Source organism: Marmota monax, unplaced genomic scaffold, assembly GCF_021218885.2.
Source record: "Marmota monax isolate L192 unplaced genomic scaffold, Marmota_monax_Labrador192_F-V1.1 WCK01_AAM20220418_F8-fsc00018, whole genome shotgun sequence".
Lineage (NCBI taxonomy): Eukaryota > Metazoa > Chordata > Mammalia > Rodentia > Sciuridae > Marmota > Marmota monax.
This window is the reverse complement of record NW_026692201.1, coordinates 8,544,285-8,560,908: the sequence shown is the minus strand read 5'-3', so window position 1 is coordinate 8,560,908 and position 16,624 is coordinate 8,544,285. Positions and strand designations below refer to the sequence as shown.

The 16,624-nt window shown below is 34.3% G+C and overlaps 1 protein-coding gene across 2 annotated transcripts in view; it reads right to left on the bottom strand.

Moving 5' to 3' along the window:
* Msh3 (mutS homolog 3) overlaps positions 1-16,624 on the bottom strand; it is a 185,245-nt gene that overhangs the window by 67,139 nt on the left and 101,482 nt on the right. For both annotated transcript variants that reach the window (XM_046427851.2, XM_058574355.1), the window contains exons 14-16: positions 11,148-11,335; positions 10,211-10,379; positions 1,836-1,900 (exon numbers count right to left, since the gene is read on the bottom strand). In XM_046427851.2, the coding sequence (XP_046283807.2) occupies positions 1,836-1,900; positions 10,211-10,379; positions 11,148-11,335 (422 nt within the window). The remainder of the gene's footprint in view (positions 1-1,835; positions 1,901-10,210; positions 10,380-11,147; positions 11,336-16,624) is intronic.

Here is a 16,624-nt window from a genome sequence, read left to right as displayed (position 1 = left end):
TTTAAATGTAAAGCATCACAAGAAAGCAAAGCATAAATTTAGAAGGAGTTCTTCAGGACCCAGGGGTTCTGGTTGGGAAGAAATACCACATACTCCTTGTCTGGGCTTGAGTGTAATCTCTGCCCTTTTCATTAACAAGTTGTAAAAGCACAATACAGGCTGCTGGGGGTCCCAGGAAAAGACTCTAGGCAAAGGCCTCCATCTTGCCACTGACCAACTATTGTGACTCTGGGCAAACAGAATGGACTTTCTCTAAACATCACTTTCCTCAGCTGTAGAATGGGGACTGTAATAGTATCTACCTCATACTGTTGAGAGGGTGAAAGAGAAGTGCTTAACAGAGTACCTAGTTGTGAGTACTCAACAAGTATTAGGTGGTTGCTACTGCAAGTGATGTCATCACTACTAGGATGATAGGTCTTCAAGCAGAAAAGGTGAGGGTGAGCTCTGATCTTTGCTTGCTACCTCACTCCTGTAATACACTGTCCCAGTTATCTTTCATTTGTCATATTGCTGATCGGGTGTGGATCTTTCACTTTCAAAATCCAACTAATAATACTCTAATATGTCATTATGTCAAGACCTTGATGACCAGAAGAAAATGGCAATGAACTTTCCCCAAACCATTTTATTTGTTCATTCAATTTACCACTGAATGTTCACAAATGCTGACACTGATTTATGTTTTCCTTGTTGCTTTTAAATTACATCATTTAGACTTCTATGCAAACATTTATCATAGCCTTCTCTTCTGACAAAATTCATTTACTGAGGCATTTCAGTTAGTGTTCTAGGTAGACTAACATGATTGCAAGTAATGTCTCTTCATAAAACATATTGCCATTCATTAGCTGTAATATAGAACAAAAGTAGATACAGGAAAACAGGCCAACAAAGAAACAAAAATTCCCCCACATCAGCAATACTCATATCTATAGTGCACCTCTAATAACACAGGAAAAAAAGATGGTATCAGAGCTAAACAAACCCAGGCATGTGCCTTCAGCATCTATTGTTCTGGCAATGGATAATAAATAGTTTTCTTTTTTAATTAAAATAATTAATAATTATTCACACATCATGTCAAAATTTCCCTTCATCTTTAACCAAGTTCCTTTATATGTTTACCAGCTACTTGTTTCTCTAAAACTGTTTTAGGTAAATAAAAAATTTTTTCATCTCAGATTCATTCAAACTTATTAATAACAGCACTAACAAATAATCCAAAACTGATACTATTCACAGGAGTATACACTGCTGTAATACTATTTTAAGTGAGTCCCCTCTAGAAGATTAATGCTAACCAAAGAGAAAAGACAGAATCTCAATGTGGTTCTCTAATTTTGTTTTTGATTTTTTATATCATCGATTCATGATATAAATATAAGCTACAAAAAGAAGATGTAAAGAACTATTATAACTATGTGCCAAGGAAAGCATTAAGAATAAAGAAATGTGAAGTTCAGTGAGGTAGAAAATGAAATTTCAGCTTCTAAAAAGAAATGTCAGGCACAGATTCATCAAGAAGTTCAAGCAACCAAATTAATCTTACAATTGAAGGTTCTGCAACTTTTTTTCCTTGTGTACAATAACCTACAAGAATAAAATGGAAACTTACAAAAAAAGGAAAACAAAGATATACCTTTGAAAAATATTTTTAAATCAATGATAAAAATTGCTACAATTATCTCTTTGGTTAAAAATTTCATAGGAATATCCAAGGGAGAAACTTGCTTTTATTCTCAAGATTGTCGCTATTAACAGTCTGGTAGCAAAGAGGCATACAGATGTCATTATAACTCAAGGTATAAGAAAAAAATTGCTTTTAAACCTACCTTCCAACCTTAACCCAATCAGCTGGTATACAAGATATTGCAGAATTCTTTATTTCAATCATAAACTAAAATAAATACAAATGAATAGTTAGATGTTTGAATAAGTATCAATTATGTATTTTTAAAGCTTCCTCAAAACTGTGGTATAATAGGTTTAATAAATCTTTTTCTAAATATTTGAAATAAATCCAGTATTGTTCTTGGGAAAGTTTATATGTGTGTCACTACAGTAAAATCTGACTAATTATGGTAAAGTACAATTTGTATTGAGCAAAGAGTTTATAATAAAGGTGTAACTTGGAGTTTTAATGTTTATAATAGTGTTGTATGCATACTATGAATGGTAATTTTTCATGAATAACATCTTTCATTTATTATTATTCACTTAAGAATTCTATTACTCAGGTAAGATTCAATTTGTAAGTATATAAAATTTTTAAATATTCAATTATTAGGTGTTAACACTATTTTGAGAAATGATTCCTCCCCTATTCTGAACAGAAGAGGATTTTTTCCCCCCAATAGTTTCTACTGAAGAAACCCAAATTCTCTAAAAGCATCCTTTTAAAAAACCTTGGCTTCAGCCGGGCATGGCAGCACATACCTGTAATCCCAGTGGCTTGTTAAGCTGAGGCAGAAGGATCCCAAGTTCAAAGTTAGCCTCAGCAAAAGCGAGGCACTAAGCAACTCATTGAGACCCTGTCTCTAAATAAAATAGAAAATAGGGCTGGGGTTGTGGCTCAGTGGGTAAGTGCCCCGGAGTTCAATCCCCAGATCCCCAGTATTCAAAAAAAAAAAAAAAAAAAAAAAAATCCTTGACTCCTCCAACTATTGAAAGAAGAAGATATTTCTTCCTATATAAGAGTTTATGTTTTCACATATAGGAATCCTATCTTTATAGCTCCCACAGATAAGCAAGCATCTCTGAAACCAGCCATAAAGCAAGTTTTTCTATCATATCTTTCATGTTTAGCATTAGTTACAAGTCACCTCGTCTCAGTGTCCTCTAATTCTTGGGGGGAGGGGGGAACTTTAGTATTTACAAATTTTTAAAAATATTTTTTCATGACAATGAATCACAGAGCTCTGTGGCCATCATTTATTTTGAGGTGGCAATGGGAACTTTTTTCACATTTAACAGTTTTATGATATGCATATAACTTCATGTATTTATGATATTCATATTATTATTACTATCTACCTGGTTAAGAGTTTATTTTTCCATTAATAGAAACACAATAGTTTGTACAGTAATTATAATAGAAATTAATGGCTAATTTTAAAGAGTTTTGATCCTTAGCAAAATTTTTGGGGACTAAAGATGTCTTCTTGTACAGAAATAAATTAATATGCAGTTTCAAATCTGCCACACTCAGTTATACAGTTAAGAGTGAAGATTACCTCTACATAGGGAAGAGGGGTGGGAGGGAAAAGGAGGGAAAAAGGGAATTGCATGGATGGTGGAAGGAGACCCTCAATGTTATACAAAATACATGTACAAAGATGTGAGGAAAAAAAAAAGAATAGCGTTAGCCTAGATTAGGTAGAGAGAAGTGATAGGAGGGGAGGGGAGGGATGCGGGAGATAGGAAGGATTGCAGAATAAAACAGACATTATTATTACTGTGTGTATATATGTGAATGCATGACCAATGTGATTCTGCAACCTGTATACTCAGAAAAATGAGATATTACATCCCATCTGATTCAAATGTATGATATGTCAAGGTCATTATACTGTCATATGTAACTAATTAAAAAATAAAAATTAAAAAAAAAGAGTAAAGACTCTTAATAAGCCCTGTGACTACAAAAAGTAACTGCAGAAGAGCTGAAGTTGTGGATCAGTGGTAGAGCACTTGACTAGCATGTGTGAGGCGCTGGGTTCAATATTCAGCACCACATAAAAAATAAAAATAAAGGTCCACTGTCAACAACAAAAATATTTTTTTAAAAAGTAACTGAAGAAAACAGCCACAAAATAAATATAATTAATAGGAAAGATAAGATCACTTTTAAACTACATTAAATTTTGCTATTTTAACATGCTCTATGAGAAGACACATTGGCTCCTTCCTTCCTTCCTTCCTTCCTTCCTTCCCCCCTTCCTTCCTTCCTTCCTTCATTCCCCCCTTCCTTCCTTCCTTCCTTCCTTCCTTCCCCCCCTTCCCTCCCTCCCTCCCTCGGTACTGGGGATTGAACTCAGGGCCACTTGACCACTGAGCCACATCCCCAGTTCAATTTTTTTGTATTTTATTTAGAGACAGGGTCTCAATGAGTTGATTAGCACCTCGCTAAATTGCTGAGGCTGGCTTTGAACTCACGATCCTCCTGCCTCTGCCTCCCAAGCTGCTGGGATTACAGGTGTGTGCCACCGTGCCTTTCTTTTTTTTTCCCTCCTTTTATTTGCCTATTTTTGTTAGTGCGTTATAATGATATATAATGATGGGGCTCATTGTTACACTTTGGCATTTTTATACTGAGATTCTATCTCACCCAAATCAGAATGGCAATTATCAAGAATATAAGTAATAATAAATGTTGGCAAGGAGGTAGGGGGAAAGATTCACTTATACATTGCTGGTGGGACTGCAAATTGGTGCAACCAAAATGGAAAGCAGTATGAACATTTCTTAGAAAACTTGGAACAGAACCATCACTTGACCCAGTTATCCCACTCCTAGGTTTATAATCAAAGAATTAAAATCAGCAATCTGTATACGGGGTAAAAATGGGAGTTCATAACCCTCTTGAATCAAAGTGTGAAATATGATATATCAAGAACTATGTAATGTTTTTAACAACCAACAATAAAAATTAAAAAAAAAAATCAGCATAGTACAGTGATGCAGCCACTTCAACATTTATAGCAGCCCAATTCACAATAGTCAACCTATGGAACCAACCGAGGTGCCCATCAACTAGGTGAGTGAACAGAGAAAATATAATATATACACAATGGAATATTACAAAGCAATAAAAAAGAATGAAATAATGGCATTTGCCAATAAATGGATGGAACTGGAGACTATCATGCTAACTGAAATAAGCTAGTCCCAAAAAACCAAAGGCAGAATGTTGTCTCTGATATGTGGATGCTAACCCACAACAAAGTTAGGGGAATATTAAAAGTTCATTGGACTAGACAAAGGGGAATTAAAGGAAGAGAGGAAAGATAGGAACAGAAAAGATAGTAGAATGAACTGGACATATCTTTCCTATGTTTATATATGAATACATGGACAATGTAACTCCACATCATATCAAACCACAATAACAGGATCCTAATTGGGATGAGTTATACTTATTCTATGTATGTATAATATGTCAAAGTACACTCTACTGTCATGCATATCTAGAAAGAACAAATAAAAAGATAAAAATAAAGTTGTATAGTAATTTCCAATATGCAAAGTGCTACTATATATAATTTAATAATAACAGAATAAATGTTCATTTTTATTAATTAAAAAAAATTCTGGGAAGAACAGTGCCAAAGGCAAATAGCAAAATTTTCTTTTTTTAAAAATTTATTTATTTTGCATTATAATTCTTAATACACCATTATACAATTATTTATCATATCTCTGATTATATATTAGGTATGTTGACACCAAATTCACATCTTCATACATGTATTTTGTATAATGATGAGGGTCTCCTTTCACCATCCATGCTATTCCCCTTCTCCCTCCCTTTCCCTCCTGCAAATAGCAAAATTGAGAAACACACTGGATCACTGATATTTGGGAAGGAAACATTCAGATCCATACTGAGAGATCCACAGGAGTCACTGCCTAAGAAATGTTGGAAATTCTGAAGTTAATAAAAACCAACAGCAACTTTGGAATAGCTGGATCATAACTGTTCAGTGTGTGAATATCACAGGTCTATTCTAGGGGCCACCATCACTTCAGAAAGCCACGACTTAAACAGTCCATACAGGATGGAAAATAGAGTGAGATCGAGGAAAGCCCAAACGGACCTCTCATCTTTTAAGCCCCTGTGGTCACATGCTGCTCTCACATTACTCCCATATCCTTGGATTTTTTTGTCCAAGTTCTTCTTCAAAGTTGTCATCCACTTGGCTTTTTTCCTCGTCTGTGTTAACTATAGAATAGAACAATTCTTTCTAGCTATTTCCTTTTTCAGGAATTCTAAGAATAAGCAGGCAGGCCTTTTTGTTAAAGACTTATGCTAAAAAAAAGAAAATGAACATTGGAAAACGGCACATGTTCCAGAAACCTTAAAAAGTTCTCATAGCAACTTCCCCTGCACTACAGCTCCTGACTGTGTTTCTTATATGTAAATGAGAGAAGTTGGCCTGGATTCATTCTAGCAATCTCTCACATTCTTCTCCCTTGGCCCCAATTCTGTCTTGGTTAAATGACAGTGATCTCAAACTACAGCCTGTGGTATCACCGGCCTAACATCATTGCTAGGTTTGCTGAAATTCTTAACTCACTCCAGAATCTGCTTGTTTCTCCAAAACCACAGTTAACCCTCTCCTTCCCTCTGTTTTTTTTTCTCACTCTCTTAAGAATGTTCAATTTTTTTTATTTAGAAGATCAAAAAGAGAATGTTTTCCATATTTTAAACCCACTAAACAGATATTTCAACGTGTTGCATGCTCTGAATTAATAAACATTTTCCTGAAAATTATTTCCAATGCCAGATGTGATGGCTCATGCCTATAATTCCAGTGACTTGGGAGGCTGAGGAAAGAGGATTAAAAAGTAGAGGTCAGCCTCAGCAATTCAGAGAGGGCCTAAGCAACTTAGTGGCAAAAGCTATATGCATGGAAATTGTCAGATGGAATGGAAGGATATAAAATAAGAAGCATACACATACATAAAATAAGTTTTCCTCCCTGCCTCTCTCAGAATTATATAAGCATATTTGATGGTCTGGTCTTAATCTTCTAATAATCTCTAAATTTGCTGATTCTTTTAATCTATTTTTAAACAAAATTTGTGACAATTCTAAATATTTAGAATTCATCTGGTATTTGAACAGAATCATTATTTCTCAAAAAATTTACAAAAATAGTACTTCATTAATATATTAATAAAATTCTAGGGTAAACTATTAAAAACACACAAAAATTTATCCCATTGTTCATAACTAAAAAATTTCCTTCCTCAAATTCATCACCTTGACTGACTAAAGGCATAAAGAATAAATAAATTCTCTTCCTTCCAAATCATTTGTAATACAAATACTTGATCTCCATGCTGTATTTTTCCTTAAACTTCAATGCTGCACTCATAATGAATATCCAATCTACTATCTCTTATAAATTCTTGAGATTTTTCTCCCTTGTTTACTTAAAAATTGTCAACTGAATCCAGGACCATCATCCCAAGACTGAAGTTTTATCTTAGTTTGAATAATACAGATTCTATATGTCTTAATTTTATCAAATAATATCTCAGGTATTAATAATTCCTTGGGTTAACATTTTTGAGTGAAACAAAATAATAACATGATAGACTGAAGCCAGGCAGACCTGGGCTGAAACTGACCTTCTGCTCTTAGGTAACATACTTACCTAGCTCATGGTTCTTTCCAGTAAAACTAGAATAACCCTTTTTCTTTTCCTGTTGTTATAAGAATTAAGTAAGATAATACATGTAAAACACTTGCCACACTCATATAGTAGTAATATAGTTGCCATTTATCAAACACAAAGTGTTTGATAAATGGCAAACTATATTACTATTATTGTCATCACATTAAAATTTAGTAGTAATATTTTATGATTAGAAAGCACTTTGATGTATTTTAACTTAACTGATCTTCACACTAGTCTCAAGGTACAGTTAACTCTTCCATGGTCAAGTAGCATGTAACTGGTAGAACTGGCACTTACACTTAGCTTTCCCACTGTAATACCAAGAAGCCACTCTGCTACTTTATATCCTTTATTAACATTATTAAAGCAATTGTGATCATCTGATTTTCACCAAAGAGGCAGAAGAGTAATCCTTGCATTATTTTTACTTTAGAAGGTCATGATTGAATAATACAACCAAGAGACACAATTCAATATTTGGTGTTTTCAAACAGGAAAACACCAAATATTTCCTTAATAAGACTCCTATAGTGCAAGAATTGAAACCAAGAATCAATAAATGGGATGGACTCAAACTAAAAAGTTTCTTCTCAGCAAAAGAAACAATCTGTGAGGTAAATAGAGAGCCTACATCCTGCGAGCAAATTTTTACCCCTCACACATCAGATAAAGCACTAATCTCTAGGGTATATAAAGAACTCAAAAAGTTAAACACCAAAAAAAAACAAATAACCCAATCAATAAATGGGCCAAGGTCATGAACAGACTCTTCTCAGAAGAGGATATACAATCAATCAACAAACATATGAAAAAATGCTCATCATCTCTACTAATTAGAGAAATGCAAATCAAAACTACTCTAACATATCATCTCACTCCAGTCAGAATGGCAACTATTATGAAGACAAACAACAGTAAGGGTTGGCGAGGATGTGGGGAAAAAGGTACACTCATACACTGCTGGTGGGACTGCAAATTGATGCAGCCAATATGGAAAGCAGTATGGAAATTCCTTCGAAAACTGGGAATGGAGCCACCATTTGACCCAGCTATCCCTCTCCTTGGTCTATACCCAAAGGACTTAAAAGCAGCATCCTATAGGGACACAGCTACATCAACGTTTATAGCAATATAATTCACAATAGCTAAACTGTGGAACCAACCTAGATGCCCTTCAATAGATGGATTAAAAAAAAGTGGCATATATACACAATGGAATATTACTCAGCAATAAAAGAGAATAATATCATGGCTTTTGCAGGTAAATGGTTGGAGCTGGAAAAGATAATGCTAACTGAAGTTAGCCAATCCCCCCCCGCAAAAAACATGCTGAATGTTTTCTCTGATATAAGGAAGCTGATTCATAGTGGGAGCACGGGAGGAATAGACAAACTCTAGATAGGGAAAAGGGGTGGGAGGTGAAGAGAGGAGGCATGAGGTTAGAAATGATGGTGGAATGTAATGAACATCCAAAGTACAGGTATGAAGACACGAATTGGTATGAATACACTTTTTATACAACCAAAGACATGAAAAATCGTGCTCTATATGTATAATATGAATTGTAATGCACTCTGCTGTCATATATCAAAAAGAATTAATAAAATAAAAAAAACAGTAACACAATATTGTTACATAATCACTAAATATAGTTTTTCAGTCGTTTTACTTGTAAATTAATTTATTTTAATTAGGTATATATGACAGCAGAATGCATTTTGATTCACAGTACACAACTGCAGTACAACTTTACATTTCTATGGTTGTGCATGATATAGTATCACACCATATTTGCAGTCATACATGTACCTAGAGTAATGATGTCCATCTCATTCCACCATCTTTCCTGCCCCCATGCACCCTCCCACCTCTCCCTCCCCTTTGCCCAAAGTTCCTCCATTTTTCCCATGTCTCCCCCTTCCCCATTATGGATCAGCATCCACTTATCAGAGAGAACATTCAGCCTTTGGTTTTCGGGGATTGACTTACTTTGCTTAACTTGATATTCTCCAACTCCATCCATTTACCTGAAATGCCATAATTTCATTCTTCTTAATGGCTGAGTAATATTCCATTGTGTATATATACCACAGTTCATTTATCCATTCATCCATTGAAGGGCATCTAGGTTAGTTCCACAGTTTAGCTACTGTGAATTGTGCTGCTATGAACATTGATGTGGTTATGTTATTACAATATGCTGATTTTTAAGTCCTTTGGGTGTAAACCAAGGAGCGAGATAGCTGGGTCAAATAGTGGTTCCATTCCAACTTTTCTAAGGAATCTCCATACTGCTTTCCAGATTGGTTGCACCAATTTGCAGTCCCACCAGCAAAGTATGAGTGCCTTTTCCCCCATTTAGCAATTACACTACTAACTTCAGAAAGAACTACCATCGTATAATAATCACTGTGTGATCCAATCAATATTATATGGTCCACTTGGTATTATTTCATTTTCTCTAAGCCTAGGATCGAAGAATGACTTCTATGTCATGGATTCAGAACAAGTGGATTCTCTAAATTACTACTTATATAAGAAGCAAAGTTTTCCATAATATAATTCCAACAGATAACAATAAAACACTTATAACATTAAGTTGCATAAGTTTGTCAAAAGACTAATACAATATCATTATTAAAATATTTCTTATCAAAACAATTTATTTTTATTTCCAAAGAACAAAACAAAAAGTTGAAAAAATGATACTTACATCCTATCCTCAGATTTTTATTTACGTTTTAAAATAGCTTTTCTACTTAAGGCAAGCTGATGCAAAATAAATTCATGTTTGACATTACCTCCTGTCCTGATACTGTCACATACTGTGCAGAAGGATTTTTTAATATTTTTCGTATTTCTTGCAAATGTATTTGGATCTTGTCAGTAACTTCTTGAATTTCATCCTTCCTCTGTTTTATTAAAGGGAAGTTAGAAAGGTCTTTGAATAATTCAGTTTTATTCCCAATTCTGAAATATGAAAAATGCAAATACATGTATTTAAGTATATTATTAGAACAGTTATCAATTTTATTTTGTAGCATGATAAAAGACCCTAGTGCTAGAAGTCAAGAAAATGTGGTTCTAATGCCAGTTCTGCCACTAAGTATTTATGGGAATGTTTCTGAACTTCTGAGGATTGACAAAATTACCATAATATAATTTTAATTCTACAAATTCATGATTCCCATGGTGAAACCAAGAGAAAAAATTAAATAAGAGTCATTTGCCTATTCAGAAAATAAAGACAAATGTAAATGTCAATTTTTTTTTAAATATGGAAATCTTTGTGGGACGCACTGTGAAATAACTATCCTTTAAAAGATAACTTTGCTGTTACAGAATCTAAATATAAGACAGATCATCCCTGGATAGCTAAGAAATGAGTACACAATGGATATCTGGGAAATGAGTACACAACGCCATCTGACATCCATTTTCAAGTTAATAAACTGCTACTATTTGGTTTTGCCTGTGCTTTATAGTTTTATCATCTGACACCTGGGGAAGCAGTCAACTGTCCTACATAATAAACTGCCTGAGTTTAGACAATAAAGTGTAACTTCCAGCTGTAATGTAAAACTTTCAGTATCTAATCATGTTTCTAACTGAGTACATGTGCACTCAAGCACCTTCTACCAGTACTCTAGCAAAGACTGAAAATCCACACATCAAATGGCAAATGTATTAGATGAATGCTCATTGATGGAAAGGAAGAACTGAGGATCTGGTACTTACTTGGCAGCTTGTTCATTAAGTATTTTTAAGTAATGCTCCACTGGACTGAGGAGTTCAGGAACTTCTAAAATAACTGTCTGGAGCAGGTTTGACTGAACATGAGAATTAACAGCAGGCATTAATGCTTGAAACTCTGACTGTAGATGATACAGGGTCTTGACAATCAAGAAGAACTCTTGTGTAGAACACTGAAAACAGGAATATTTTTAATCTACACAGCATAAGGTACAAGTAAATGAAGTTTACTTAGTGATCTTTTTAAAATTAGAATAAAAAAATGAAAAATTTCTAAACTATTTAGTCCAAATAAAATGCCACTGCTAGTTTCTAAATGAGGTTAAACACTATACAATTTTTTTTTTCCAGTAATGAGTATTGAACCCAGGGACACTCTACCACTGAGTTACATCCCCAACCCTCGCTGTTTTATTTTGTATTTCGAGACAGAGTCTCACTAAGTTGCTGATGCTTGTTGCTCAAACTTATGATCCTCCTGCCTCAGCCTCCTGAGTCTCTGGGATTATAGCATGCACTATGGCTCCTAGCTAAACACTACATAACAAAATATTTTAAAGTAATAAGAAGATAATTTCAGTATGGGATAATAAAGCCAATATTTTGTAAATTTTCATTTTAAAATACATGTTTACAACATGTTTTTTGTTTTTTTGCTATATGGTCAATATCAACAATATGAAGGACAATTCTAAGGGAAATATCTGCAAGACATGACAGTGAAAGAACAAATTTCTCCCAAATATAATGAGCTCTTACAAACTGACATGAAAAAAAATAAATAATCCAAAGAATTGTGGCTAAACAAAGTAAATATGTAGCTCATAAGAAAAAATGTCTAACAAACACGATTAACTATACAGAACAAAAGATGTGTAAATTGAAACAACAAGGTAGCGTCTGTGACTTATCAGAATGTCAAAGATTTAAAAGTCTAGGTCACACAGGTGTTTAAAAAAAACTAATACTAAAAGTACAAGCATAACCTTTTTGAAGAATAGCTTGGGATATCCTGATAAATTAAAAAGTGCTCATATCTTAATAAATTAAAAAGTGCACTACGCAATTCCAGTTCCTTAGAATTTATTTCAAAATGTACTCAAGTAGTGGGAAAAATGTGTGTATCTGTATTTAGAGTAGTGATTTTTTATAATAATATAAAAACAAATGTCCATCAATTGGGATCTTATTAGGAAAAACTCAAAACGATGTAATACTATGAAACAGTTTAAAAATAAGAAACCTGTATATACTGCTACAGAACCCTATAATTTCAACATATACTAAATAAATAGTATGCTTATGTCATATACATATATATTTTCATATCTTTAGACAGCAACATTTTCTTTGTGATTCTTTAAATGATATGAATTATACTCTAAACATGAAAAATAAAAACATATTTCTGGAAGGGCACACATGTAACTTACTCTGGTTACCTCTAGGTAGTAGGTATGGGGAGGTGGTACAGGAAGACTCATTCTGGTATACCATTGTAATTCTTAAACACACATTAATAATTTTTTATAGAAGCTTCTGGTAAAGACAGTGGGATGAACCCATGCATCTAAATTCTCTCCATGTCAGAACTACGGTCAAAACATTTTTTCAGAATGCATAAAACCATAAGAATAACTCAAAGACATCAGCAACAAGTCTCAAAATGTTTTGACTCTACAGTTGTCCTTATGTAAAACTGAGATACAACCTAATTTACACCAAGAATCCTAAAAGTTCCAGGTGGTACATACACTATCTTTGCAGGTAGGAAGGAGTTAGAGTAGGGAAGAATTAGTTGAGAGCCATTTAAGAAACAATTAAATCCCTGGATCCCTTATACTTTTCTATGCTATTGGGCAACCAATACTTCACTGCCTTATAAAGAAGTCTAGATCTATTCCAGGGAAAAAGTAACCTGGGGTATCTGGATGAGCATCAGACCCAGCAAAGGATGAGGGTACCACTGAAAGTAGAGGATTAAAGAAATGCAAACTGGATGTTGAGATCCACATTGTCCCTTTCCATCTCCCAGAACATTATTAGTTCATCAGGAAAAGAGGTATCTCAACAGGAAAACTCTAAAGATAACTATAGCAGTAGTCCTCCCAATAAATAGCCAAGCTAAGTTCACTTTATAGGTCTTTCCTCTTTTTTTGTAAAATAAGCCATTCGACTACATAGGTCTTCACATTAACATTCTAGTTCTCTCTTAAAAAGAATGATCAGATACTTGAGAAAACATTTTAATATGAAATGTAAAGACCAAAATAATAATTCTTAGCCTATATAATTAGAGGAAAAAACACTTAAAAATTTGATAATAACCCCAATAAAACCGAAGACACTGGAACCATGAAACAAAAATGGGAAGATTTTTTTTAAAAGAACATTCAGACCAATACACACACACACACACACACACACACACACACAAATTCTAAACTATGACAGTAGAAATGACAAAATTCAACAGAAGAGACAGAAGATGATGAAATCCCCAAGGAAGTAAAGCAAAAGTATAGAGATGGGAAACAGAAAACACAGAAGAAAATTAGATAAACATCAATTCAAACAAAAAAGTTGCAGAAAGAAAGAAATCATCAAAAATTAATTCAGGAAAATCCTCCAGAATTTCAGGATTTAAGCTGCTAGACCAGAATGTCACAACACGATGGATAAAAACAGAACTAAATCAAGCCAGATCATCACGAAATTTTAGAAGACTGGGAATAAAGAGAATATTTTTCAATTTCTAAAGGAAGCAGGGAGGATCACACACAGAATCAGGCATCACATTGACTTCATACTGTGCAACTAAAAGACACTGGTATAACACAAAATTCTGAATGAAAATAATTTATAACCTCGAATTTTATTCTTAGCCAAACTACCAATCAAGTCTGAGAATAGGGGGGGAAAAACATTTATTTCCATCACCCTTTCTCAGGAAGCTTCTCAGGATAACACATGAAAATGAAGGCATATACTAACAGGGAGACATGGAATACAAAAAGCAGAAGATTCAACTCAAGAGAAGTAAAGGGAATTCAAGGAGGTAGCAACCAAACCAGAACAGATCAGTCAGAATGCTCTAGAAGACAGTTCTGCAAGAAAAAATTGAATATTTAATGAAAATAAATATCTTATTATAAGAAGACAATTTAGTGTTAAATTCATGATAAGGCACATTTAGTGATATACAGAAAATGGATTAATGCTAAATATTTATTTTAAAAGATAATTATTAACCATATGAAATTAAACAAATTATGAAGAGGGGCTGGGGATGTGACTCAAGCAGTAGCGTGCTCGCCTGGCATGCGTGCGGCCCGGGTTCAATCCTCAGTACCACGTACAAACAAAGGTGTTGTGTCCACCGAAAACTAAAAAAAATATATTAAGAAATTCTCTCTCTCTCTCTCTCTCTCTCTCTTTAAAAAAAAAAATTATGAAGTGAAATAAGTAGGGTCCAACTGAACTAAAGTTGAGATCAAAAGGTACCATGAAGCATCTCTTCCCCAGAAAGGCCCCAGCATACTGGGAAAAATACCACCTGCTAATAAGGAAGTTGGAATGCTTGTATAAGTATGGAGCCTGGAAGCTTTTTAGGCGCTAGTCAATTAATTCAAACAAAAGTAAAAAACTAACCATCTTAAACATAATTTTCAAAGAATAGTTCTTGTAATTACTGTAATCTGAGAGGCAAGAAAGGAATTCACTTCCCAAGGTAAGCTCTGTTTCCAAGGTAAGTCAGCCATAGGAACAGAGTGAAAACCTGAAGTGCTCTGCAAGCAAGTCCTAAATGCACAAGGCAGGTTGTTCTGACATTTCTTATGCAAAGAACTCAAAAGAGCTGCAGAAAGGCTGAGGATAGGTTCCCAAGGTGGCTGCTCAGATCCACTTCTGGCAGCAAAGTCTCTCTTTGGAGTACTTCAGAACAGACTCACAAGTGCAGGGGCACAGCATCACAGCACTGCAAAGACTACAGCCCAAGTGCCACACTGAAAATGTGGCTTTGAGTTTATTCCAGCTGGGCTAAGAAACTATTCACACCCACAAAATTCTGGAAAACACTCTTTTCTCAACTTTTTAAGGTGCTATTATTTTTTTGAAATTTTTTATTGGTTCTTTTTAGTTACATTGACAGTGGAATCCATTCTGATAAAATTACACTAGTGTGGAATATATCTTAGTCTAATTAGGACCTCATTCTTGTGGATGTACATAATGGTGGGATTCACTGTGGTATATTCATATGTGTATATAGGAAAATTATGTTAGATTCATTCTGTTGTCTTTCTTTCCTCCCTTCCCTTCATCCCTTTTTGTCTAATCTACTGAATTTCTGTTCTTCCCCTCCCAACCTTATTGTGGGTTAGCATCTGCATATAAGAGAAAACATTCTACCTTTGGCTTTTTTGAGACTGGCTTATTTCACTTAGCATGATAGTCTCCAGATCCATCCATTTACTGGCAAATGTCATAAAGTCATTCTTCTTTATGGCTGAATAATACTCCATTTTGTATATATACCACATTTTCTTTATCCATTCATCTGCTGAAAGGCATGTGGGTTGATTCCATAACTTAGCTGTTGTGAATTGTGCTGCTATAAACACTGATGTGGTTGCATCACTATTGTATGTTGATTTTAAATCCTTTGGGTATATACTGAGGAGTGGGTCAAATGGTCATTCCATTCCAAGTTTGCTGAGGAATCTCCATACTGCTTCCCAGAGTGGTTGCACTAATTTGCAGTCATACCGGCAACGTATGAGGGAATCCTTTTCCCTACATCCTGCTTGTATTCTTGATAATTGCCATTCTGACTGGAGTAAGATGAAATCTCAGTGTAATTTACATTTCTCTAATTGCTAGAGATGTTGAACATTTTTTCATATATTTGTTGATTAATTGTATTTCTTCTTCTGTGAAGAGTCTGTTCTGTTCCTTAGCCAATTTATTGACTGAATTAATTGTTTATCTGTTTTTTGTTTATTTTTTTGGTGTTAAAATTTTTGGGTTCTTTGTATATCCTTGAGATTAATGCACTATCTGAGGTGCAAGTGGCAAAGATTTTCTCCCATTCTATAGGCTCTCTTTTCATGCTCTTGATTGTTTCCTTTGCTGTGAAAAGGTTTTTTTAGTCCCATTTATTGACTATTGATTTTACTTCTTAGGCTTCTTTTTTGTTAAGGAAGTCAGTTCCTGGGCTGATCTGTTAAAGTGTGGGACTACATTTTCTTCTAGTATATACAGGGTTTCTGATCTAATTTTGACGTCTTTGATCCATAAAGTGCTATTATCTTTAAATGTAGTCACCAACCTTAGCAATCATTTCTTAAAAAACAAATTTTGAGCAAAGTTAGTAGGGGTTCCTATGACTAGCACTATTTTACAAGATTTGAAGTTTTATTATTTTTTTAAATATTGATTTTATCCCAGGACCAGGCCAGTTA